This window comes from Pseudorca crassidens, chromosome 19, assembly GCF_039906515.1.
Source record: "Pseudorca crassidens isolate mPseCra1 chromosome 19, mPseCra1.hap1, whole genome shotgun sequence".
In the NCBI taxonomy this organism is placed as follows: domain Eukaryota; kingdom Metazoa; phylum Chordata; class Mammalia; order Artiodactyla; family Delphinidae; genus Pseudorca; species Pseudorca crassidens.
The window spans coordinates 52,058,529-52,083,151 of record NC_090314.1 but is presented as its reverse complement, the minus strand read 5'-3'; the positions used below and the strand labels follow the sequence as shown (position 1 = coordinate 52,083,151).

The 24,623-nt window shown below is 54.5% G+C and overlaps 2 protein-coding genes across 2 annotated transcripts; both read right to left on the bottom strand.

Moving 5' to 3' along the window:
• Window positions 1-3,290: 3,290 nt before the first annotated feature.
• Window positions 3,291-6,203, bottom strand: CD7 (CD7 molecule). Its single transcript, XM_067716291.1, has 4 exons — window positions 6,134-6,203; window positions 4,576-4,890; window positions 4,198-4,331; window positions 3,291-3,398 (listed from the first exon to the last, which is right to left on the bottom strand). Exons 1-4 carry the CDS (start codon window positions 6,201-6,203, stop codon window positions 3,291-3,293), a joined length of 627 nt encoding a protein of 208 aa, XP_067572392.1.
• A 3,016-nt stretch (window positions 6,204-9,219) lies between these two features.
• Window positions 9,220-10,835, bottom strand: SECTM1 (secreted and transmembrane 1). Its single transcript, XM_067714232.1, has 5 exons — window positions 10,748-10,835; window positions 10,250-10,564; window positions 9,644-9,676; window positions 9,354-9,418; window positions 9,220-9,249 (listed from the first exon to the last, which is right to left on the bottom strand). Exons 1-5 carry the CDS (start codon window positions 10,833-10,835, stop codon window positions 9,220-9,222), a joined length of 531 nt encoding a protein of 176 aa, XP_067570333.1.
• Window positions 10,836-24,623: the final 13,788 nt, after the last annotated feature.

Here is a 24,623-nt window from a genome sequence, read left to right as displayed (position 1 = left end):
ACAGAGGCCCCTCCAGATCGTCCAGGATAACTCACAACCTGCCCCTCCTCAGAAGCCCAAGGCTGAGTTTGTCCCAGGCGTGTCTAGTTAGGATAAAACGTGCACTGCTGTTTTGTGTGTGTGTGTTTGTAGCTCACGTCAACAGCGTTGGGCCTGAAGACCTCATTCTGCTTCTATTTCTGCTCAGCTCCTCTTGATAGTAAATGATCATTTTGTAAAGTTTCACATATGGTGTACAGTCATGTCTATTTTCTGTTCCATGAGTGTGGGATTTCACATTAACCAACAGCATGGTTCAGATCTGAAGGAGCAAATTGAAATCTCAGGCTTAATTGGTTGATTGATCTATTTCTCACAGTGGTTATGTCCTTCCTGTTCTTATGTATTTTGCTATTTTTAGATTCATGGGTTCACACTGGTTATTTGTTTTTGTTCTATTGTTGCTTTGCCAGTATTACTATTTGGCCAGAAGGTAGGATTGATAACTCCAGCTTTCTTGTGGTTCATGTTTGCTTTTTATATGTTTTCCATTCTTTTCCTTCCAACCCATGGTGTCCTATTGTTCCTATTGTTCTTTGCAGACAATATAGTATTGAATCTTTTCTTTTAAATACAGTTTGAGACTATCTTTTTTTTTTTTTGCGTTACGCGGGCCTCTCCCGTTGTGGAGCACAGGCTCCGGACGCGCAGGCTCAGCGGCCATGGCTCACGGACCCAGCCGCTCCGCGGCATGTGGGATCCTCCCAGACCGGGGCACGAACCCCTGTCCCCTGCATCGGCAGGCGGACTCTCAACCACTGCGCCACCAGGGAAGCCCTGCCCCCATTTTTTATTTTTATTTTTTGTCCGTGCCATGCGGCTTGCAGGATCCTACTTCCCCGACCAGGGATCGAGCCCGGGCCCTCGGCAGTGAAAGCACCAAGTCCTGACCACTGGACCACTTCCCTGCCCCCATTTTACACTGAGGAAATCGAGGCCCAAGAGGCTCAGACCCAGACACAGACATGTGAGAACCAGGACTCAGGCCACACTCGGGTTCTCTGTCACAATGGAAACAAATGCCAGTGTGCTTACATGTATGTAACATGCCCAGCATGCAGTGGTGCTCAACGTGGGGCAGGGGGCACATGGAGGAGGGACCCAGCCCTGCCCTTCGTGTCATCACAGTCCTGGCAAAGGACAGAGAAGCAGATGATTCAGGGGTGATCATGCGAGGGGAGGACGGTAGGGAGCACAACCCCGAGCACAGATCACAAGGACGGGAGCACCGAGGGGGCACAGCCTCTTGTCGCTGGGGTGGAGTCGGGTGGAGAGATGCTTCCGATGACAAGGGCCTCTGGAGGCGGGCCGATGGCGCTGTCTGCTTCCGTCTCAGGTGGTGGGAAGAGGGCAGAGCTACGGTGACACCCGAGGGTCGGGGTGACAGCTGAGGGTCAGGGCAGTGGGAAGGGTGGCCAGTGTGACTGGGAAACCACAGAGCCTAGCCCTTGAAGACAGCGTGGATCCCACTCCTCTAATTTACAGATGGGGAAACTGAGGCCCAGAGAGGCAGGACTTGCCCAAGGCCACAAGAGTGGAGATCAGAAGTCAGCAGGCAACAGGTGGACACCTGCTGTATACTTGGCTCTGTAGGTGGCCTGCCTTTCCTCAGGGCCCTGGGAGGTGGAGGGTACAGGGGCGCTGTGTTCCTTGCCTTTGCCCCTGGTACCCGTTTGGGTCCCAGCTGCAGGTCCCGGTACCCTCCACAAGAACAGCTGAGATCACATCCTGAGCTGCCCAACCCAAGCCCAGGGTGTCCCAGTGACTCCCTGCCCTGGTGACACACACCTCACAGCGAGAGAACCAGTGTCAACACCCCATTTGTTCTTCCATTATGTGATCTGTGTAGACATAAAAGTACAGTCATGTATTTAAACAACTACATACACCCATCTGTGCTTTATAAATGTGGGATCATACACACACTCTGCACCAGCTTGTATCGTTACGGCATCTTGCAAAGGTCCTAACGTGGTGTTTCAGATTCTTCGTGGTGCCCTTTTTTTGTGTGTTATTTTTCGGTTCACGGGCCTCTCACTGCCGTGGCCTCTCCCATTGTGGAGCAACAGGCTCTGGACGCGCAGGCTCAGCGGCCATGGCTTACGGGCCCAGCCGCTCCGCGGCATGTGGGATCCTCCCGGACCGGGGCACGAACCCGTATCCCCTGCATCGGCAGGCGGACTCTCAACCACTGCGCCACCAGGGAAGCCCCCATGGTGCCCTTTTAATGTCTGCTGCATGTGCAAACCGTAATCGATATAGCAGTTCTCTTATTTGGACATTTAGGTAATTTCTCAGTTGTTGATTTTTGTATTGAAAGCAACACTGCCATGGATATCACTGCAATCTTGTTTCTATGCCCAAAGATCATTTCCCAAAGATATAATTCCAGCTAAAACGAACATCATTCGCTAATGACACTTTAATCTTTGCAAACCCCGTGGATGAAGGGTTACCTCATCTCAGTTGGTGGGCAGCATGGTCTGCGGTTTCTTGGCCCTGAGTCCAGGAGGACAGAGCCACGGTTCACATCCACTCTGGGCACGCCTGTTTCCCCAAGGTCGGTTCCCCAAGGTCGCATCACACCCCAACATGAGCGCACACCGGGAGTGGCCCTCTGTTAAGACCCCCAGACCACTGCTGCTAGCTCCCCTTCCTCCATCCCCACGTCACCCCATGGTGGAGGCTAGTGAGGCCAGGAGGACTCTGGTTGATTTGCCCCTTCTCCAGCCTGAACAGGGGCTGGAGTGAGTGTGTGTCCCCTTGCCCCTCCCTCCTTCCTGAAAGTCTCACACATAGTCCCTTAGGCTGTCAAAGTCCTTGGAGACTCTAGGGTGTCAGGCAAGCCTCCCCTCCTTGACTCTAAGCTGGCTGAGAAATAGACACTGGAGTTGGAAAGAGGAGAAGACAAGCCCTTTATTTCTGGCAAGGCTGGGCTGGGGTCAGCGCTCAGTCCCCAGCCTCCGCAGCCCGCCCCCCCAGCTGCCCGCTGCCCCAGGCCCAAGTCCCTCCTTCAGAGCAGCCTCTTCTGCCATGGAAGGGTCAGGGCAGCAGGACGACAGAAAAGCTTCCTTCCCGGTGGCTCCAAGGTGCCAGGAACAGCCTCAAGGGTGGGAGGCAGGCAAGGAGGGCTGCCTGGAGGAGGCAGCAGGAGCCTGACTGCTGTGGGGAGCTGCCTGTGTGTCCACGCTGGGTTGGATGATCTGCCCAGAGCTCTGCTAGACAGAGGGAGGCCTGGGGTCCTGCCAGGCTCACTGGTAGTGGTTGGGGATGGACGTGGTGTTACAGCGTCTGTGGGACATGTCCTCGTAGACCACGCACACCGAGTTCTTTTCCTTCGCACAGCAAAGTTTCTGGATCTGAAAGAAAGCCTGTCATCTACCACTGGGGGCAGCTCGCTCAGGGGCACCCTCTATCTTCAAGGCACCTCCCTTCAGGAAGCTTTTAGATTTGGGGGACTGCATGAACCCTTTTTAGGAGGGTCCTCGGCCAGACCCTCAGTTCTCCAGAGCTTCCCAGGCCTGGGCAAGTGTGGGCGAGGCAGGGCCATTGGGCAGCAGCAGGGAGGTGGAGGTGGAAGTGACCTTGCTCCCTGGCCCTGGACAGGGAGGGGTCTGGCTGTTGCAGGGGACATGGAATTGGAGGCGCTAGGTGAAGGTGGGGGCAAAAGCTGATGGACCAGGGACAAGTTGACCACTTCCTGACCCCTGTCTCTGTTGCCCCCTCCCCTCCTGCCTCCAGCCCATGATCGCACATGGATTTCACACACCCACAGGCCTGACACTCGCATATGCACACCCATGCACACGTGCGCACACGCGTGCACACTCTCACAGTTACGCGCGGCATCCCCATGCTCTCCGAAAGGGTCTCTCTGGACCCTCCTCTCGCTCCCCCGTAAACGTCTGACCAGGACGTGTCTTCCTGGCCCCACACCCGTCCTTGCTGGGGGCTCCAGTTCCTGGGTTTCCTCCCACCTTGGACCTTGCCGTCCAAACCCTCTGAGCTCCAGGAGACCCTGACGGAGGGAGTGGGTGGGTGCTGAGGTTTCCCATGTGGCCAACTCCCTGGGGCTTAACCACTCTCCTTCCCTCCCTTCTCTCTGAGAGAAGCGGGCTTATAGATGACATCAGATGACATCTGAGGGTCCACACTGACCTGTGTCCTTCTCAGCACACACACGGCTCCCAGCCCCAGTCCAACAAGGAAGAAGCCCATAGCCAGGGCCGTGGGGAGGGCAAAGTGTATCAGCTGAGTCTCCTGGCACGTGTTCACTGTTTGGGGCAGTTTTTCTGGGAAGAAGGAACAGAGACAGGCATTTGGCAGGTGAGGGAGTCCACAAGAGCCTCTGGGGTTCAGGGCAAGGGCGGGGCTCTGGAGTGTGTGTGCATGTGGGAATCCAGGGGGCTTCCTGGAGGAGGTGGGCTCATGGTAACTCAAGCAAGGGTAGAGGGAAGATCCTCAGACAGGGGGCAGATGGAGCCTGGGCTGGCCAGCAGGCAGGTGGAGTGGTCCCTGGGGTGGCACACTCCTTACCTGTCACCACGACCAACGTCCCGGGGCCCCAGACCTCATCATTCATGATGGCCTGGCAGGCATAGTCACCGGTGTCGGCCAGCTGCAGGTGGTGCATGCTGATGGTCAGGTTGTACAGCAGCCCTGAGAAGGTGACGCGGCCCTGGAACCGCTGGTCCACGGTGGGCTCCTTCCCGTTTTCATAGTAAATCACGTTGCTGCAGTTCGGCCACCTTTGCTTCAGGTAGAGGCCAAGCAGGGGCCCCCGGCTGGAGCAGGTGATGTTGACAGAGTCCCCCTCTAAAGCGATCGTGTAGGTGGGGGACTGCCACACCTCTGCAAGGAGGACCTGCCACTGTCACCACCAGCCTGGCCAGAGGGGCAGGGACCCACCTCTCTGCCAGGGATGGTGGCAGGGCAGAGGTGCCCTGGGTCAGCCCGCTGGGTTTTTCTGTTTTTATTTTATTTTGTTTTTTAATTGAAAGAAGGCTTTAATTTCTTTTTTTTTTTTTTTTTTGGCCACACCGCATGGCATACAGAGTCTTAGTTCCTTGACCAGGGATCGAACCCCTGCCCCCTGCAGTGGAAGCGTGGATTCTTAATCACTGGACCACCAAGGAAGTCCTGGACAGCCGGCTGTTGTCAAGGACGAGGCAACTTTCGGAAGCCTTGAAGCAGCTCATGGCGCCAGCACCCTGGGCTATACTCAAGCTCCAAAGGGGCCCCAGGGGGCTGGGCAGCCTGTGACCTCTCCCCACCCTGAGGGTCGGGGGAAGTCAGAGCTGGGGCCTCTTCCTTCCAAAGCGGCAGGCCGTCCGCTGAGACCTCCAACCACTCTCCCAGGCTCTACACCTTCTCCCTCTCTTAAACGACAGTTCCCGAGAGAGCTGGGGGCACTGTCCTGTCTCTTTCCAATGCCTACTGCCTCAGTTTCTCCACCATTTCCAGGCACCTGAAGCCAGTGGCTCCATGGGGTGGGCATATCCTGGCTTGTCTGTGGGACACCCAGAAAGTTCCCTCACCTGCCCAGCAAGGCCCAGCAGGACCCACTTCTAGGTGCAAACATAATCCAAATACCAGCTCTCCACAAACTAAATTCTGCAGCTGTTTTTGGGAGAGAGAACACAAGAATTTCACCTGCCGGGTCCCCCATCCCACCTTGCGGAACTAATCATGCTCTCTCCTTCTTACTGCAGAACTTCGCACAAAAGGTAAACCGAAGGACAGTGTTCTCTCAGGACAAAGACAGCCTTGCTGGTTGTAGGAGAGAAAGTCCCCAGACATTCAGGTAAAGAGAAAGAAGAGATTCAACCATAGTGATTCTGCACCCAGATATCAGCATCTTGGTGCCCATTGTTTTTTGTCTAAGTGTCCAAAGCTGGACCTTACCCTCTGGAGGGGCTACCAAGGCTTCAAGGGAAGGTCACACTCAGCATCCCTGGGAAGGGGGAGCACCCCCTTCCCAGAAGGAGAGTCCGGGGCGGGGAGGGGAGGGCTGCAAGGGTGGCTGGGTGGGAGCGCTGAGCCCGCTGATGGGTGCAGTGGGGGACGGGGGGACGGATGGTTGGAAAGTGCTTACCTTGGGCAGCCAGGTTGCGGGGGAGCACGAGGAGCATGGGGAGCAGCTGGAGCCCCAGGAGCCCAGCCATGCTCACTGCAGTGGGGGAAGAACAGGGCCCCCTTACAGGGCTGTCGAGACTTCCTGTCTGCAGCACCCAACTGTGTGCCACCACCTCACAGACTGCCACTTCCAGGGGCAGTCACGGAAGGATGGAGCAGGAGGTAGGCAGGGGGACAGCACACAGTGACTGTAGGTTGGGCACTCCAGGAGGGCTTCCTGGAGGCAGTGCCTTGAGTGAGGGGAGGCGCTGTGGGCGAGGCTGGGAGGGACGGCCCTCATCCCCCCGCCTCTAAACTGCTGAGTGCCCCCAGGTAGACCCATGGTCCTGGTCCTCTGCCCCTGCTTCACAACAGGGAGAGGAGAAAGGAGGGTGAGGAAGGGTCAGGCCCAGGAGAAAGATAAGGGGGTCCCCACGTGGGGACCTGATTTATGCCCAGAAACTTGGAGTATTATGTCAGTCATACCCGCAGTGTGGAGGCTTGGTGTGGCTGTAGGGACCGGGCCAGGGCATGTGCCCAAGGCTACGGCTGCCCTGGTGGCTTGAGATTCTGCTTCCTGTGGGTGCAGGGGCTGGAGGCATCTCAGCTGGACTAGCATCCTATGTTGGTGCACCAGGCCCTGGTGATCAGCCCCCAGGGCAGAGGGAGACCCATGCCTGGCCCCTGACCCCGAGGACACGGAGGCAGACTCTAGGCAACCAGGAGGTCATTTTTCTGTGGGCCACGGGCCAGATGGCCAAGCCTCAAGTGTTGCGCCCAAAGCCACATGTGCATGTACACAGGTGTGTGCGCATGGCTCACGTGTGGTCTGACAGCCTTAAGCTGTTTCCTCCCTGGAAGCCCCCTCCACTGGCCAGATGCTCCTGTCTGTTGATGGCTCAGGGTCCTGAGTGGGGTTTGGGGGTGGGGGCAGACCCACAGACTCTCCTTGCACGAGGGGTATCTATTTCGGGGGCAGAATCTTGCCAAAGGCCCCTAGGAACCTAGCAGGTTGTTTGCAGGAAGTCATGAAAGCATAGGGCTTGGCAAAACAAGACCCTTCCTCATCTCATTCTGCCTTTGTTTATCACCAACACTCACTGGGCACCCGTACGTGCCAGTGCCTGCCACGAGCAGAGGGCAAAATGGACAAGAGGCCTGTGGCCTGGAGCTGACCTCCAGGGATGGACAAGCAGACCTGCAACAGGACATACAACCTGTGTCGGGAGAGGGGGGCCAAACCTCAAGGGGCCATAAGAATAAAGGACTGAGGAGATGAGGGAGGGTCATGTGGTGCCTGGGAACAAGCATTCCAAGCAGAAGGATCAGTAGCTGCATGATCCCTGAGGCCAGAAAGTGCCTGGTGTGTCTGAGGGTCTGCAAGAGGGCCAGTGTGGCTACAGAGGGGGAGGGGGAATCAGGAGGAAGGGCTTCCAGGGCATTGCAAGGACTCAGAACTAAACTTCCTTTAGAGAAATCCTTGAAAATACAGACAAGCAACGAGTAGAAAATGAAAATTAGTCAAAGACCCAGATGCAGTATTTCCTTCTAGGTTTCCTGCCTTGGGTGTGCAGGGGCTGAATGACTTACGCGAGCCCTTCCCACCATAATACCAATGTTAAAATAACCTTTGAATTACTTCAAATGCATCAACACTTTTTGTCTGTTTCAGGCAAAACGGAACAGATTTCCATGGCCCCCAAAGCATGGAGGTCCCAGGTGCCGTGCACACTGTGTCCCATGGGCTTGGCCCTGTGGTGGCACAAACCCAGTATTTCTCGTGTGAACCTTACTTTAACCTGAGAGATGCAAATGCAGCCCATTCTAGACCTGGACTCTGGGTGCCAGCAAAGCTGCTCTGGGGTCATCATCCTCCTGTGAGGCCACGGTCGTCGGGCACCGCACAGGGTCTCCAGTTTTGGATTCTTCATGGTGAGTGAGGACTCCCAGATGTCTGGTCATTTGGATGCCTTGGGACTTTTTAGTTTTTAAGACTCAAAGCAGCTTGTTTCAGATTTTTATTTTCTCCACTTAAAAATGTGTTTCTCAGCTCATTTGATGGTTTGCTATTTGGTTTAGTTTATTCATCTTGAGGGTTAGCAATACGGATGTTTCGCAAAGCACTGAATGCAGTACTTCTAGAAAAACCTTCATTTATCACCTTATATGTACCTTTTAAGAATACACTAAACGCACCACCAAACCAGCTCTACAACAAATACTAAAGGAACTTCTCTAGGCGGAAAAGAAAAAGCCACAACTAGAAATAAGAAAATTATGAAACGGGAAAGGTCACCAGTGAAGGCAAACACACAGTAAAGGTAGCAAACCACCCACACACAAATATGATATCAAGACCAGTCATCACGAGAGGAGAGAACAAATGCAGGATGTTTGAAATGCATTTGAAATTAAGAGATCAGCAACTTAAAACAATCATGCATATGTATAGACTGCTATATCAAAACCTCATGGTAACCACAGCCAAAAATCTATAATAGATAGACACACAAAAAAGAAAAAGGAGTTCCAACACAACACTAAAGACAGTCATCAAATCATGAGGAGAGAACGAAAGAGGAAAGGAAGAAAAAAGACCTACCCCCCGCCGCCAAAAAAAGAACACACTCAGTGGAGTTACACAGTTTTGATCATGAAGACATCTGGCATAAATGGGTTTGGGACCTAGAAGAGCCAGCAGGTGGGGCAGATGTGGGGGAGGGGAGCCCCAGGGCTAGGGGAGAGCAGGGGGTTGGACACAGGTCCCCAGCAGCCACCTGCCCTGCTTCCCTTCCAGAGGGGCTGCTCTACCCCCTGGTGGTGGAGGAGGGGCCCACGCGCCATCTCAGGCCCCTGATCCCCGCATCCTGGCGCCACAACTGCTGGCAGGAGGGTCCCCAAAACTTGTCCTTGTTCATAGTCCAAAGACAGGAGAGTGTCCACGATCAACACAGGACCCCAGACTGGGGTGTCTCCGAGGTGACAGCAGCATGGCCCTCCTGCCCCAGGGAGGAGCCCAGGCCAAGAGGCCTGGATGGAGCAGAGGAGGGGGAGGGTCCTGCTGGGTCAAGTGCTTTGGAACTTGAGACTTTTGCACTTTGGGCCACAGGAGCTGCTGAAGAGCCCCCCCTGGCTTGCGTGTCAGCGAGAGGCCAGGATGCTGCCAGGCTTCCTGGTCCTTGGCCTGCCCCTCGCCTCACTTGCTCTTTGTGTAGTGCAGTGCGTGGTGCACAGGACTCCGCACTGTGGCTCAGAGCCTCCTTACCTGCGGAGAGAGGGAGGGAGGGATGAGAGCCATCGGCAGACACCTGTGCTTACCGGCACGCCTGAGGACACACCAACTGCCCACACATTGTAGGTCTCCTGGAAGGAGACCATGGGATGGGCAAGGTGCCAGGCACAGAGGGTGGGGGTGTCTGATGGGGGAGACCCCAGGGGGCTTCCTTGAGGTTCCCCTCCTGTACCCCAGGATGAAGATAGAAACACCTACCCCAGGAAGGTGTGAAGAGTGTGTCTTGGGGCTCTGCCAAAGAGAGATTGCAGGTAGGTTGGTGGGGACCTGCCCAGGGCCAGCCCTTATGCAGCCCCTCCACCCCAGGTATCAGATGAGCTCTGGATACAGGAGTCCACGAGGGCCTCACTGGCTTCCCCTCCCAGGGCCCGGCTAGGCTGGGGGTGCCGTTCTTAGCCCCTCCCACTGTACTTGGTTGGGGGCAAAGCTGAACCCCTGCTCCCTGTCCCCAGAGCTCGGGGTGACCATGACTGCATTACAACCAGGTGTGGGGGGATGAGAGTGAGGGGTGGTGACTTGGGGAGTTTTGCAGCAAAGGAAGTCGGGGGTAGGAGTTTTTTAGGGAGGGAAGGGACCAGCTCCCTGCGCAGACAGGGGATGGTGCCCAGGGCATGCATGCATGGGCTGCCCTGGGGAGAAGCTCGGAGGGGTCACAGATGTGGGGTGGGTGGAGCAGATGGAAGCCCTCTTTAGGCCCCATCCCTGTGGCTCTGGGCACCTCAGGTGGGCAGGAATTGCTCCTCCCTGGTTGCTGCCCCTCCCAAACAGGCAAGCACCTGGGGGTCAAGGTGCTCCTCTCCTCACCTGAGACGTTCAGGGTGGTGGTTTTGAGGTTTCTCTGGAGCCCGACAAGACTCCACTTGTACTGCCCTGCCTGGGTGTCCTGGGCTTTTTCAATCACCAGGTGCGCCTCGCCCCCTTTAACCCAGAGCTGCCATCCATCCTGACGGAAGTTTCCTGGGGCCTTTACACTGAAGATGAGCTGCCAGCTCTCCCCGTGGTAGGTTCGCAGGGAGATGTTGATGTGGGAGAAGAGGTTGGTGATGCTGCAGGCCATCACGGCTGGCTTGCCCCTGAACACAGAAACCACGTCCTTGGTGCAGCTGGGGCTGTCCCAGTCTGTGGGGATACAGTCCAACACGTGGGTCACGGCTGGGCCTCAGGACTTCCACTGATTGCCCTCCCTGGGGTTACTGACACTACCTGGGGCCTGGGCCCTCCTGGCCTGACCTAGGTCTCTCCTTCCACCGCTGTCTCACCCCCGGGGGGGCCCCCCTAGCAGAGTGGGACCACGAAGTTTACCTCTACTCTGAGCAGTCCCAGAGGTGGCCAAGAGCAGGAGGGCCCAGAGCATCCTGGGAGTGGGAAGGGGAGATGCCGAGGTCAACATGGCCGGCAGGATGGGGAGCAGGCCTCAGGGGTCCCTCGTCTTCCTTAGTGGTTTTTTGGACACTCCCTGGAGGAAGGAAAGCCGATGAGTCAGAGGCCCCCTGGCCTCCTTCAGAAGCCGGTGGGAGCGGCCACAGCCTGGCCAGGGCGGGTGGGGGTCCCCAAGCTCCTCCCTGACCACTGTGCCTCGACCCTTCTCTGTACCTTTATGATGTGTGCAGTGGAGCCACTGTCAGACAGATGAGAAACATGGATGAGACAGGAAACAAGTCCCTGGGAGACAACCCCATTTACATCGCAGGGGTTACCCTTCAATTTTATATAAAACATACAAAACTGCCTGAGCCGTGTGTCCTGTAGGGACGGGTCGTGACACATAGAATCTCGTGTAGCCGCTTGAACCTGACACCAACCTAAGACCACCTTGGAAGCCCCCAGCCCCTCTCCCGCTCTTGCATTCCACAGCTGGGCATTTGGGGACATTTGGCCCGCTTGCCAGATTTATTAACAAAAAGAGTCTTCCTGTGGAACTCGTGAGTTCTGATCTGGAAAACTGAACTTTCACTGCCTCTGAAACAAGTGTCCATCTCAGGCTTCAGCCTCCAGTAAAAGTGACATTTATCCTGATTAGTTTAAGCTATTTAAACGATTGACCCTTTGATTAAAATAATAATAATAATAGACTTTTTGGTTTTGTCTTTGAGCAGTTTTAGGCTTACACAAAAATTGGGCAGGAAGTGCAGACAATTCCCACATCCTCCATTACTGGCATCTCCAGTCAGTGGGGCATTCGTTACACCTGATGAGCCTATAGTGGTTTGTTCTCACTGACTGAAGTCTACGCTTTACATCAGGGTTCACTCTCGGTGTTGGACATTTAATGGGTTTGGACAAATGTATAATTACATGCATCCACCTTTAGGTACCATACAGAGTAGTTTCACTGCCCTAAACATCCTCTGTGCTCCATCTATCTGTCCCTCCTTCCCCCCAACTCTTGGCAACCACTGATCTTTTTACTGTGTCCATAGTTTTCCCTTTCCCAGAATGTCATAGAGTTGGGACCCTTCCATTTTGAATTCAGCCTTTCTGATTTTTTTCCACTTTTGGGGGAATTGGGCAGAAGGGCCAGGAGCAAAGGGAACTGTGAATGCAACCGCTTCCAGGAGCTTGGGGCCGTCGGTGAACAGGCTCGGTCCTGACCTCAGGAGGCTCTGGGCCGAGCAAGGAGAATGACATTGGGAGGGACAATCTCAGTCCCCCCAACACACACTGTGGCCACATCGCACCCCCATTCCAAGCACTGCATGTGTGGAAACTCGTCAAATCCATGGGACTTTGACCAGGTGGGGCCTGTGGTCCTCCCTGTTGTCCCATCTCCCCATTCCGCCCCAACCCTCACTGGGCTCCTGCCTCAGAGCGGAGCTGACAGCTGACTGCCTGTAGTCTTGCCTCCTCTACCTGCCTCGCCCCTGGGACTCCTGTTGGACCAGCAGGTCCTGGCCAGTGTACTGGTGGACCTGGGAGTTCCTGGTGGGAGTGGGACAGGGTGCCAGCCCTGCTGATCTGGGGGCCTCGGAGCAGCAGGAGAAGGAGGCCCACTCTACCCTGGAAGGAAAATGGCAATATCCAGCTTTTGAAATAAATATCTAATTTGAGTCAGGAAGGGTTTCAAGAACGTAAAATGCGAACCAACCCATGCTCTCCTGTCCTCCTCCTGAATGGCTGGGTCTGCAGGGGCTCTGGGGTGGCGGCCACACTCTTGGGGAGGGCGGGGGTGGACTCTAGCATGGTTGCGCCCATGGGCCCAGGGCTGGTCCCAGCCGGCTCACCCTCCAGGGGGATGGACCAGGCAGAGCAAACAGACAGATGGCCAGGCTGATGGATGGGTGGTGCTTTCTTTCTCACTCAATCCACATGGGATTCTGGAGTCCCGGGGTGGGGTGTGTACAGGGTAAGGTGTACCGGTGACAACGCATCCCCCTGCCCTTAGGTGTCTTGGTGCTCTGGTCTCTCGTAGATGGTGCTGACCCTGGGTGCATCCTGGATGAGACCCCATGGCAAACCCAGAATGGACTCTACGTGGTATGTGCCTATTCTCCTAAGAACAGGGACCCTGAATCTCCCTGAGGTCTGATTAATCGCTGTGCTGCATGTGCCCAGGCATCTGATGACAGTGCTAGCAGCACTGCTCCTAAACTTCATAAATCAGAGGCAGTTGCTCTACCCTGGATGCCAGTTTTCCATCTATGCCTGGATGCCCGTTTAATCGAAGAGCACACGTGGCCCAGAGCTGCGTTACTGTGATTCCTGGTGTGTGTCTTCCCACCACTGGTCCAGTTCGTTCATTCATTCACTCACAATAATCAGCACCCATGAGCCCACCTCCCACATCAGGCTCTGGCTGACCTTGCCCCTAACCTGCACCCACCAGGCGGCCCCGCCGGCCCAGCCGCTGCCTCCCCCTCCCAACCCTCCACATCACTCTCTTGCTTTTTTATGCATTGTTTTTCGCCTTTGCATTCCTAAAAAATAGAGAAGCTTTCTTTTAGCTGTCTTTAATAGTATGATAGGCTGCTGGCCAGTTTCGGGTGGGGAGCCTCCTTTTGCCATCCTTCCAGGCTTAGCTGGTGGACCCGGTTGCCAGGAGGCAGTGGCAGGTCCTGAGGCAGCGGAGGTGTAGGCCACCCTGGAAGCTGAGTCGCCAGGCCTCACCAGGTGTGGTCCCTTCCAGCGGTTCTGAGCTTCGTGGGGTCGGGGTCGGGTTCCAGAGTGGTCAGCGGGCCAGAGTCTGAACTCGTGTGACCCGTGCTGCTGTATCCCAGCTTCCTTTGTTTGACTTTCTAAACTTGTTTCTGTTCCTAATGCACCATCAGAAGGACAGTCTTCTTTTCTCATATATGTACCATATCTGTAGCTGGGGAAGAAAGCAGCACTGAAAGATGTCAGCTGAGAGACACGTATTCTTGTGCACACGTGTGCAAACACACGTGAGTAATTTTACATATGTGGAATCATATTAGACGAGCTTCATCAGAGATGCCCACTGCCCGTCCTCTCTCTTTTCTCCCTTCATACTGTATGTAGTGGGGTGAATGGTGACTCCCAAAACACATGTCCATCCAGAACCTGTGAAGGTGGCCTCACTTGGAAATAGGGCCTTTGCAGCTATAATTAAAGATGAGACTTTAATTATAGCTATAGTCCCCCGGGACTACAGGGGGCAGACCGGCTTATCCTGTTTTTGGCCCTTTGGGTTTCTGCATTGCCACTGCCTTTGCAAACCCTTTGCCCATTTTCCTGGGATTGTCTGTCTTCTCCTTACAGGTTTATAAGACTTTCACGCCTTACAGAAACAAACCACCATCCACGGCAAGTGCCTCCCCATCATCATTTCTCCCCTGATTGTTTCTGGAATAAAGACTCCACATGTTTATGTCGTCCTGTCTGTCTTTTCCTTGAAAGTTTCAAGATTTTGTTTTAAAGTGGTTTTTGTTTGTTTAAAGTATCTTTTTAAAAAGGCCTCCCAGGACTTCCCTGGTGGCACAGTGGTTAAGAATCCACCTACCGGGCTTCCCTGGTGGCGCAGTGGTTGGGAGTCCACCTGCCGATGCAGGGGACGCGGGTTCGTGCCCCGGTCCGGGAGGATCCCACATGACGCGGAGCGGCTGGGCCCGTGGGCTGTGACCGCTGAGCCTGCGCGTCTGGAGCCTGTGCTCCACAGCGGAAGGGGCCGCAGCGGTGAGAGGCCTGCGTACCACAAAAAAAAAAAAAAAAAAGAATCCAACTGCCAATGCAGGGGACAGTTTTGAGCCCTGGTCCAGGAAGATCCCACATGCTGCGGAGCAACTAAGCCCGTGCGCCACAACTACTGAGCCCGTGCTCTAGAGCCTGTGCTCCACAACAAGAGAAGCCACCATGATGAGAAGCCCACGCACCGCAATGAAGAGTAGCCCCCGCTCGCCGCAACTAGTGAAAGCCCGCGTGCGCAGCAATGAAGACCCAACGCAGCCAAAAATAAAATAAATAAATTTAAAAGAAAATAAAAATAAAATGGCCTCCCAGACCGTTGAGAATCCATCATGACCAAATTTTGTCTATTTTTATGTTCAAATCTTAAATCCACCTCAAGGTCTTTTTGCAAGTGGCATGTAACAGGGTCTAATTTTGCTTCCTTCCAGGAGGGCAAGTGGTGCCCAAGGCACTGAAGAGTGAAGCACCCTGTCCCCTCTGGCCGAGGGACCCCCACCAAGCGGGGCCACTCAGAGTCTGCCAAGCCATGCGGTCCAAGCCACTGTTGTCCATCGTGTGTTTTCACCCCTGGGATGGCAGGCTCTCTCTACTGCTGTTTATCTTTCCTTGGACTTTTGTGTTCCATGAGAACATTAACATAATTTTAATCAATTTTTTTTTTTTAGAACCAAGTGGAGAGGGGCCTTTGTCCCGATCCTGCCCGAACCTGCTCAGCATAACACAAAAGAGGCTGAGATTTCGCAGTTGGACACAATCCAGTGGCTACCTTTCTGATTTTACTGCCAGTCAGCAATTGCCAGGATGGGTATAAATAGCTCATCACCATTACATGTTGCTGAGAGCCTTATGTGATAGAAGGTTCTAGAAAGAGGTTTTGCAACTTTCTGTGCTGGGGCTTTTCCTGGCACCTCAGATAAGATCTGCTCAGTCCTTTTCTTGAGTATTTTTGCAAAACAAGTTTTCTTAAATTGGAATACACAAAATGGTGCCGAGCAACACATGGGGCCCAAAGGCATCCTTGCTGGTGGTACACAGTGACTCCTGGCCCCCTGGCCAGAGTCCTCAGGGCTACCTGGAGGGAGACCCCTGCACAGGTGTGTCCTACCCCGAGTCTGGCTGAGCAGACAGGAAACTCATCTTGTGTGGTCATCTCTGGCCACTGGCCCTCCCTAGAGGAAGCCTTGGGCAGGACCCCCAGCATTTCCAGTCTCCTCAAGGTCTCCCCCCGACCCCTGCCGCTCTGCTGCCTCCACCGACCTCAGAACAGTCTTTGGTCCCCACACTTCCCCGGCCATCCAACGTGGGTCTGGGTGCCCCATAGACGGGGAGGCAGGCCAAGTCTCCCCAGGCAGGAGATGTGGGAGGACACGCTCCCAGGGAGGCTTGCCCGCTGACCCCCAAGGCTGGAGCAGGCAGGTGTCCTCACGGCCACGTGAAGGATTCACCCCCAGGGGACCAAAACATGAACGCCACCTAAGCCCATGCTCTGGGAGCCTGGCCCTTCAGCGGCATGAGTGGTGGAGCCCCCTGCTGGTGGCCTGGCGTATCCACCGAATGCCCAGTGCACAGACTTGACACCCGGAGTCCTCTGAACGGGAATATATTTCTACCACGTTCCTTCTGTGCAACCTCGAGACTTAGCAGGCGTGTTCTTTCTGGGAGGGAGATACCCAGGGGTCTGTAGTATCCAGAAGGAAACCCTCCCCCTCAAAACCTTTCCTCATCACATGTTTTCCTGACTGTTGTCCAGCGTTTATCTTTCCTATAAATTTAAGAGTCGTGTTTCAAGTTCCAAGTACACTTTCTGGGATGTTGATTGAGAATAAATGAATGGGTGGGTTAGTTCACAATCCTGGACCATGCAGGGCCTCAACAGCCGGGAGAAACTGCCTCCTCTTCAGAGGCTTCCTTGATCCTACTCCCACTCCCTGCGAGGCCCACCCCTCTACGTGCAAGCAAGCACACAGGGCACACACACACACACACACACACAGTGCTGGGGGGAGGGCCCCTCAGGGCCTCCCACTTGCTCTGCATACAGTAGGTGCTCAACCCCTGCAGACCAGCTCAGCCTCCCCTGCAGGGCTGTTCCCATGAAGGGTGCAGTTAGTCCCCCATGGTGGGCCCTGGGCAGGGACCTCAGCTGAGCTGGGAGGGTAAAGGTCAGCCTTTGTTCGCACCTGGATCAGGTGACATGGAGCGGGGGTGACCTCAGCAAAAGTATGTTTACGTAGCAGAGGCTGACCTGCCTGGCTGGACTTTGGGAGGGAGCATGTATGTTACCAAGTAAAAGGAAAGCAAAAGGAAGCAGCAGGCTGAGGTCCAGAGGCTGGCTGGGAGGACAACCGGGGATCTCCAGCAATGAGGACGTGGCCCTCTGAGAGACGTGTGCAGGGGTTCCCCGAGCCTGAGTCAGGTCCGCCAGGCCACCCTTTGCCCTCAGTATTGGTATGTCCTACTTCACCTGCCTGCCAGGGAAACATCCTAGTGAGGCCAGCCCACGAGTCTCTGGATCCCACCAGCCTCCCGCCCCAACCTCTGTGGTTTTCACCACACTACATACCCCAGTATCCTAACAATTATTTTATTTATTTTTTATACGTCTTCATTGGTGTATAATTGCTTCACAATGCTGTGCTAGTTTCTGTTGTACAACAAAGTGAATCAGACATAAGCATACATACTTCCCCATATCCCCTCCCCCTTGAGCCTCCTTCCCACCTTCCCTATCCCACCCCTCTAGGTGGTCACAAAGCACCGAGCTGATCTCCCTGTGCTACGTGGCTGCTTCCCACTAGCTATTTTACATTTGGTAGTGTATATATGTCGATGCCACTCTCACTTCACCCCAGCTTCCCCTTTCCCCAACCCCCGTGTCCTCAAGTCCATTCTCTATGTCTGTGTCTTTGTTCCTGCTCTGCCACTAGGTTCATCAGTACCATTTTTTTTACACTGACTCATTTTTTAAACAGTATCTATTTTAGCCTCACCTTAAGAAACACCCGTCTGTAGTCATTAGATGTGCTATTTATAGGTATGTTGTCACACACAATGAAATGACCAGCCTATTAGACCAGGAAGTGTCACAGACTTCCTACCACCACCTGGTGTCCTCCTGAGGGGGTATGACCTGTGTAAAGGTGACTCCTGGCCATGCTCTGTCATGTTGTCTGAGGGAAGCCAGAGGCTGCTGAAGGTGTGGGCTCCCAGACAGGCCCTGGCTGGGACTCCAGGCTCATTTTCCCACTGCCCAAAGCCTCCAGTCTCCTCTGAGCCTTCCTCAGGCCATGGGGGGCTCTGCCCTCACACACAGGAAACCTCTCAGTCAAACCTCATGTGCTCCCTGAGGTTCTCCTCACCGGGAAAGCCCCTGGATGGTTCCAGAATCCAGATAAGAAAACACCTGGGTCGCACCCATCTCTGCCCCCAAAGCACAGCCACCTTGGGCCTGGCTCCTCACCATCAGAGGATACAGCCTAAGAGCTGGGCAGACCTCCACCTCGGGGCAGACCCCCAAAACTGTGGACAAGTCTTAACTCAACTGAACAAGATCTATATAATGGACACACAAACTTCCACCTTATAGAGCACAGAAGGGCTGTCTGCAAAGAGCTATACTGGAGATGGAGGAGCTGGACTGGGCATGGAGGGAGATCCCCATGTCCTCAGGAACATTCTGCTGCCTTGATCTGTCTGGGGCTCCACTGCTGTCTTATTTTTAAACCTAGGTATATTCTATGCAACATTCGCGACATACTTGTATTTCAAAGCGATTCATTATCTGAAATTCAGATGGGTTTTTAAGTTTGGCAGCTCCACTCCTCTGCTTGAGTCTCCCCTCTTTTCTCCAGTGCTGCAAAGGACAGACAAATGGGAGAGAGGGAGGCCAGGGCACAACAGGGAAAGTGAGGGGTGAGAAGGCAGAGGCTCAGGTGTGGTACAGGAAGACTGCATGCATGGGGCAAGGACTGGAGGGGCCCCAAGACTTCTGGGATTGGGAAAAGCGAGGCAACAATTCAGATTTCTCTCAAATCATGGACACAGGTGCTGGCATCTGCACATATCAAGATGGGGCAACACAGCTGGGATTTGTGCAGTCACTTGGGAGCTGTTCACATTTGGGAGTCAGTGAAACACCTTGGGAAGTGCATGTCATTGCCAGCACCTTGTCCTGCCACAGGATCTTGGGGAAACTGAGGCAGCAGGTTTGTGGAATCAAGGGTGTCGGCTGGCCAGGTGCACAGGGGTCCTCGGTCAGCGGGGATCTCCATTCCCACAGCACCTGAGAGCAGCTGGAACAGCCTTCCCGCCTACCGCAGAGGCTCCGGTAACACCCACTTGTATGTACGTGGATGTTTACATGGGAAGGTGAGCGCAATGCTGCCCCGGCCGGCTTTGCACCAACACTGTGGAGGGAGGTGACCAACCACCTCCAGAAGATAGCTGAAAAGGCGCAGAGCCCCAATCCTGGCTCAGACGGAGGAAATGCCCCAGTCCAGGGCGCCACTGCCCATGTCCTGTCCCTGCTGCAGTGGCCTGGAGGGAATCCCCACTGGGCATGAAAGTCCACCAGGCCTAGGGGCCAAGCCTGAAAACCCTTCCCACCTCAGCCTCCGCACATGCCTTCCCTTCTGCCTTTCTGCCTGGCTCCTTCTCACTCTCGTTCACAAGGTATTTCCTGGGGACTTCCCTGGTGCTCCAGTGGGTAAGACTCTGTGCTCCCACTGCAGGGGGCCTGGGTTCTATCTCTGGTTGGGGAACTAGATCCCACATGCATGCCGCAACTAAAGACACGGTGTGAGCCCAAAACAAATAATAAACAAATAAATATTTTAAATAAACAAATACATACATTTGTATATCCCATAAGACTTTATAAAATAATAATTAAATAAAACCACAAGGCACTTCCTCTGAGAACCCTCCTCCCCCAGCACCTACTGGTCGTACCCTCCTGGGACCTCGGCGCCTCCCCACCACCTTCACTATCACTATCACTATGTTCCTGGGGATGAAGGCCTCCCAGGGGCTCTGGCACCACAGGCATGGAAAGTGGTTTTCAAACTGCAGCTCATTAATCAGTCGTGGGTGGTGAATTGCATTTAGTGATTGCTGCTGCAGTTAAACCAGAAAGGAAAGGGAAGCGTGGAAAGGGGCAGTCGAGCACCCCACGCCACCCTTAGGGGAAGTCTCTGGGGGGTTTCATTCTGTTTTACGAGTGTTTGTGAGTGAATGAGCTGAGTGCCTGTGAGTCCACGAGTGTGCGTGTGCGCCCCTGGGAGTGCACACAAGTGTGAATGTGTGCACGAAAGTGAGCGTGTGTGCGCGAGTGGGAGAGCCGCCGTGCTGGGCCCGGACGTGAATGTGTTTCGCCACAGACGTGGTCGGGGGCAGGAGGGTCTCTGTCCGGATGGGTGGACGCCTGGGAGCCCGAGATGCCACCTCTCTGCCCCTCCAAGAGCCGAGCCTGGGGACGCCCTGCAGAGACGCAGTTCCCCACCTCGACGCGAAGTCCCTGTCCCCTCCCTCGGCGTGCAACCTGCGCCCCCGGTCGCTGGCTCGCGGACCCCGGCCCTGCGCTCTGGGAGCATCTCTGTGGCAAGAGGCGGCAGGCGTGAGTGAAGGTAGGGAGCTCCGCGCCCCGCCGTCTTCATCCCAGCGCGTGCCTGAGTGCACCAAGCTGTCCGACACCGGAGCCCCGCCCCCGCCCCTCTGGGCCTCCCCTCCCGGCCCGCGAGCCCGTCACCTGAGTCCAGGGTCCTGGTGCGCCCGGCTCCTCCACGCTCGCAGCTGCAGCTCGTCTGCGCGCCGTGGGCCGGATAAAACTGAGCGATCCCGGGGCGGAGCCAGGCTGGGAGGTGGCGGGAAGGAGGATCCAGGATCCGCCTGAGGTTGGGCACCCAGGTCCTATATTCAGGAAGGAAACCCAAGTAATCGGAAGTCACTCGAGTTTCAGGAACTGCCCTGAGTTCACGGGAAAAGTTGACGATTTTCTTGGTAGTGATTTCCTACACTGCACTAGATGATCATTCTAAAGACAACAGCAGGTGGTTGTTTTCCTGGAGAGCCGATCCCTGGAGTTCTCCATCCTCAAGCTTCCTCAGAACAGATGCTTCTTTGGGGAGCTGGGTGGGTTCACTGCCCTTCGTGGATCAGGGGACCTGCCGGTCCCCTCCTGTGTGCACCACCCACACACACAGGCTCGCACCCGAGGGGCAGGGTGCTGCCTATTGAGACTCCTCAGAGCCTGATTCCAACTTGTCAGAAATGCAAGTTGGGTCCACTTGGAAGTAGGACTGGGGGTGCAGACAGGGATAAGGAACCACGATAAATAGGCGCAGTGGTAAAGAGTTAAAAGGTTAGACTGCCCTTTATTAGCCCTTAAGCAGAAGGAGCTCCTCCTCCCAGCTCCCTCCGCACTGAGGGTCATACCCAGGGTGGGTGTGGAGTCACATCATGGGCAAACGAAGGCGACCTAGGGGGCGTACCTGTGTGAAATCGTTCCCAGAGGGTGGAGGCCGATAGGTGCTGACCTTGGAGAAACATTGGAAGCTAGGGGTTTATTACAGGGGTTTGTACGTTTCTCATGTACAGATGGTTTTGGTGCTTATTATGAAAATCACTAAGCTAAAAGTTTCTCTTTGAGACTCTGAAAGTGGGGAATAAGGGCAATATGTGAGTGTTACATGGGTGGGGAAGGGCGGACGTGTTTGAGTCATTCTTTGTTCACTCTAGGCTCCATTTTTCAAATTGTTGGAGGGAAGTAGGTGTTGTGGACTTGAATCCAGAGTCCTTGGTCCATGTCCAGCTTTGCCCGCTTTCGGGGACTCGTCAGCAAGGCCCAGCTTTACTGCAGACCAGGAGGCAGCTGCTGACCCTTCATCCACTCGTTGTCACTCCCCACTGACCAACCTGCTTAAACTCACCAAGCTTCATCTTCCTTGTGACAGAGGGGCAGGTGTACAGATGCAACTGTAGGCAGTCTGTGTCCTGTGAACTTACACCTGGGGCAGTGGAGTCATGAGTCAGTGGCTATGAGAAATAAGGGGGCGTGTGCAGGGCTGTGTCAGGGGATGGGGGCAGGAGAAGGGGTTTGTCTCTATCCAGAGTGGGACATCCCTCATCAGACCTGAGCTTCCAAAAGCCCCCCGGAAGGCAGGGGTGGGGTGGAGGCAGCGAGTCTGGAGGTGCTTGCAGTGGTTCCATGGGGGTGGGGAAGGCTCGGAGGTGTATGCAGAAGGGAGAGCCCACAGATATTGGTGGTTTGGAGGTGGGGTGAGGAAGCCTGGAAGTCCCCAGTGCCAGTTGGGTGGCACGTGGACTGCCCCCTTCCACTAGAACCCAAGGTGACCTGCTGGCAGGGTTGAGTAAGGGGCAAAGACATGTTTCTAGGCCACCAGGGGAGAGGTCCCACAGGCTGTGGACCCATGGGTGGGAAAGTCCTTGTCAGGCAGGCAGTGAGAGGTGCCGGAGTAGGTGATGCCCCACTTTCCTGAAAAGAGAGAAGGATGCAGAGCTGAGTTCTGGGGGACCCTTGAATTTTGTGGGTGGCAGAGGAGGGGCCCAGACTGGACAGGACAGAACATTCCAGCTGTCCCACAGGTGGAGCATCTCGGCCTTCAAGGATGTCAGAGGGCAAAAGGACCACCTCTTCAGCTGGACTTGGGCCTGAAGGTTGACCAACAACCTGACATCTGAGCTAGGCAGAACAGGACAAAGTCTTGGATGTGCCAAAGGAGTAACCTTTGTCTTTGTCTAGTGGGCAGATAAACCTCAAAGCCAGTCATCCTCACGGGAAGGTGGCACCAAGGTCAGTGTGAAATTCAGCCCCCCCACAGAGGGGCACCGAGATTGGGGTCCCCAGCCCCATCCCGAGGGCCAACGAGGCACTAGAGAAAGGCCTCACAAATAACCTGGCCTGGGGTTATGCCATCCCCTTGCCCATCATGCCCACCTGGGCTGGAAGGAGCGTCTGATCCCTAAAGCCACCTCCCAAGTCAGTCCTTCCTTCCCCTCCCATCCAGCCCTGCCTGGTCTCTCAGCTCAACGGGGGGTGTTGGGCAGGGGCTGTTCGAGCAGGGGGGAGAAGGGTCCTACACACTGAGGGGCCTTGAGCATCAGCTGAGGGCTTAGTCTCGTCCCTACGAAATGAGATCCACCGGAGCTTTGATGAACATGGCTGTCCTGATAAAGCATTTACACTTTTGAAATGAAGCTAGTTTGTTTGTACTGAAAGTAAGCCAGTCACATGCCCTAAGAAGATAAGCTGAAACAAACTGTGCTGTATCTCGCTGGGACTCCTGTTTACTTCCCAGAGGTAACACTTGTGTACACTTCCTCATATAACTTTCTAGAAGTTTTCTGTGTCTGTACAAACACACATGCTTGTTGTCCAAAGTGTGCATCTTTCACGTTTTTAGACAATCCTGGGACCCGTCTTTGGAGGGCACTGGGCTCCCTCGTTGTCTTCCCTTCTCTTCTCTCAGAAGTTTCACACTAGAATCTCAGCCTCTGCTTAGAGGTGGAGTTTCATTTTCCCTCAGGTCTAGGAATTCGTAGAGTTCAGTTCTGATTTCCTATCTGACTAAAAAAAAAAACATTCAGCAGCACGTTCTTCATATCCCAGAAATGCTGTGATGTTTATCTTTTTGTTGCCAATTTGTAACTTCGTTCTAACTTCAGTCCTCATTCTCTGGGCTCCCTCACTTTGACACCTTGCCATTTTGTGCCTCAGTTGAGACACACGCACACACACACTCACGCACGTCAATTGTTATAAATGCCTCGGGGTCCTTGAGACATCCTTGTATCCTCTGTGGTCCCTCCCGTCAAGGTGATCGGTGGGGTAGTACAGGTCTTTTATATACTTGCCGAATTTTATCATCTTGAGCTGATTTGTCAATGATTGGGAGAGGTGGGTTCGAATCGCTCCAGTTTCCCTTAGAGGCACATACTTCTATAGGGACATTAAATTTTGAATGCCATGATAAATCTGAAGAAATAGCAAGAATCTTGGATTTCCATTTTCATATCATTTGCACCTAAGCGTGTGAGAGTCATTTTCATCTGTTTCCCTCTTACCGTTAGAATTTTATAGAATCAAAGAGTTCAGCTGCTTCCGTTCTCCTTCTGTCCTGACTGGTCTTTGTCTCACATCCAGTCACAGCCCCATCGTCCTTTCTGCCTCCAGCTGCCACCAATTAGAGGTCTGACCTCAAAGGATACCTTCCCCAACAGGCCTTTTGCCTTTTCCAGTCTCCAGGCAGCACAAGCTTCGGGGGCTTCCTGGGGGGATAACATATTGCAGATTGCGCCTCCTTACGCAGGGCTTGCCACGTGTCACACTGCAGGGACATGCCCTGTGCGTGGCCACACTCTCCACGACATCGCCCCGGACTTCCACCATCTGAAATTAAGGTGTTTCTCTGCTGAGGACATTGTTGTTAGCTCCTCCTCACTAAAATGGAGCCCGCAGAGCAAGAAATGGCACGTTTTTTTTTACCCCCTGAATTCCGCAACCCAGGACAGGCCCTCGGCAGGCATCTGTCCCATGGGTGGGCGGGTGGGCTGTCAGTCCCAGCAGCAGGAGTCCCAGTGGGCTCCAGAATCCAGCTGCACTATGTCCCTGCAGCTGGACCTCCATGTAGGGGGAGACACGCCCAGCCCTCCATACCAAGTTGACCTGCCAGACTCAGATTTGGGGCTGAAAGTTCTGTGTTTTACCAGAATGAGGTAAATGATATCGCCAAACGATACTAACAGGCCACGTCTGATAGCAGGAACTTGGGCTGCAGGGTTTCCAGGGAAGGGCCGCCGTGGACACAGTGGGGCCACTGCGGGAGTTGATGCTATGATCCCAGCTAGGAAGAGGGCACGTGCGGGAGGGGAATGCTCGTGGGAGACTCAACATCCCGGGCAGACGCAGGAAATCCGTTTAATTCTTCCTTCTCTCTTCTGCTGCTACTTCTCACAGCAAATGTGCATTTCGAGTCTCTGTGGCACCAACCATCTGTAACTGGATGAATTCATTTTCTTC

Excerpts from the sequence above, each read along its gene's own strand:
- CD7 (XM_067716291.1), bottom strand. The coding sequence starts at position 6,203 with ATGGCTGGGCTCCTGGGGCTCCAGCTGCTCCCCATGCTCCTCGTGCTC. Across the intron at positions 4,891-6,133 it reads CCGCAACCTGGCTGCCCAAG|AGGTGTGGCAGTCCCCCACC; the intron begins GTAAGCACTTTC and ends TCCTCCTTGCAG. Across the intron at positions 3,399-4,197 it reads GTGTGCTGAGAAGGACACAG|ATCCAGAAACTTTGCTGTGC; the intron begins GTCAGTGTGGAC and ends GCTTTCTTTCAG.
- SECTM1 (XM_067714232.1), bottom strand. The coding sequence starts at position 10,835 with ATGTTGACCTCGGCATCTCCCCTTCCCACTCCCAGGATGCTCTGGGCC. Across the intron at positions 9,419-9,643 it reads ACTCTTCACACCTTCCTGGG|GTAAGGAGGCTCTGAGCCAC; the intron begins GTAGGTGTTTCT and ends CTCTCTCCGCAG. Across the intron at positions 9,250-9,353 it reads CTGCACTACACAAAGAGCAA|TGCAAAAGTCTCAAGTTCCA; the intron begins GTGAGGCGAGGG and ends TGTGGCCCAAAG.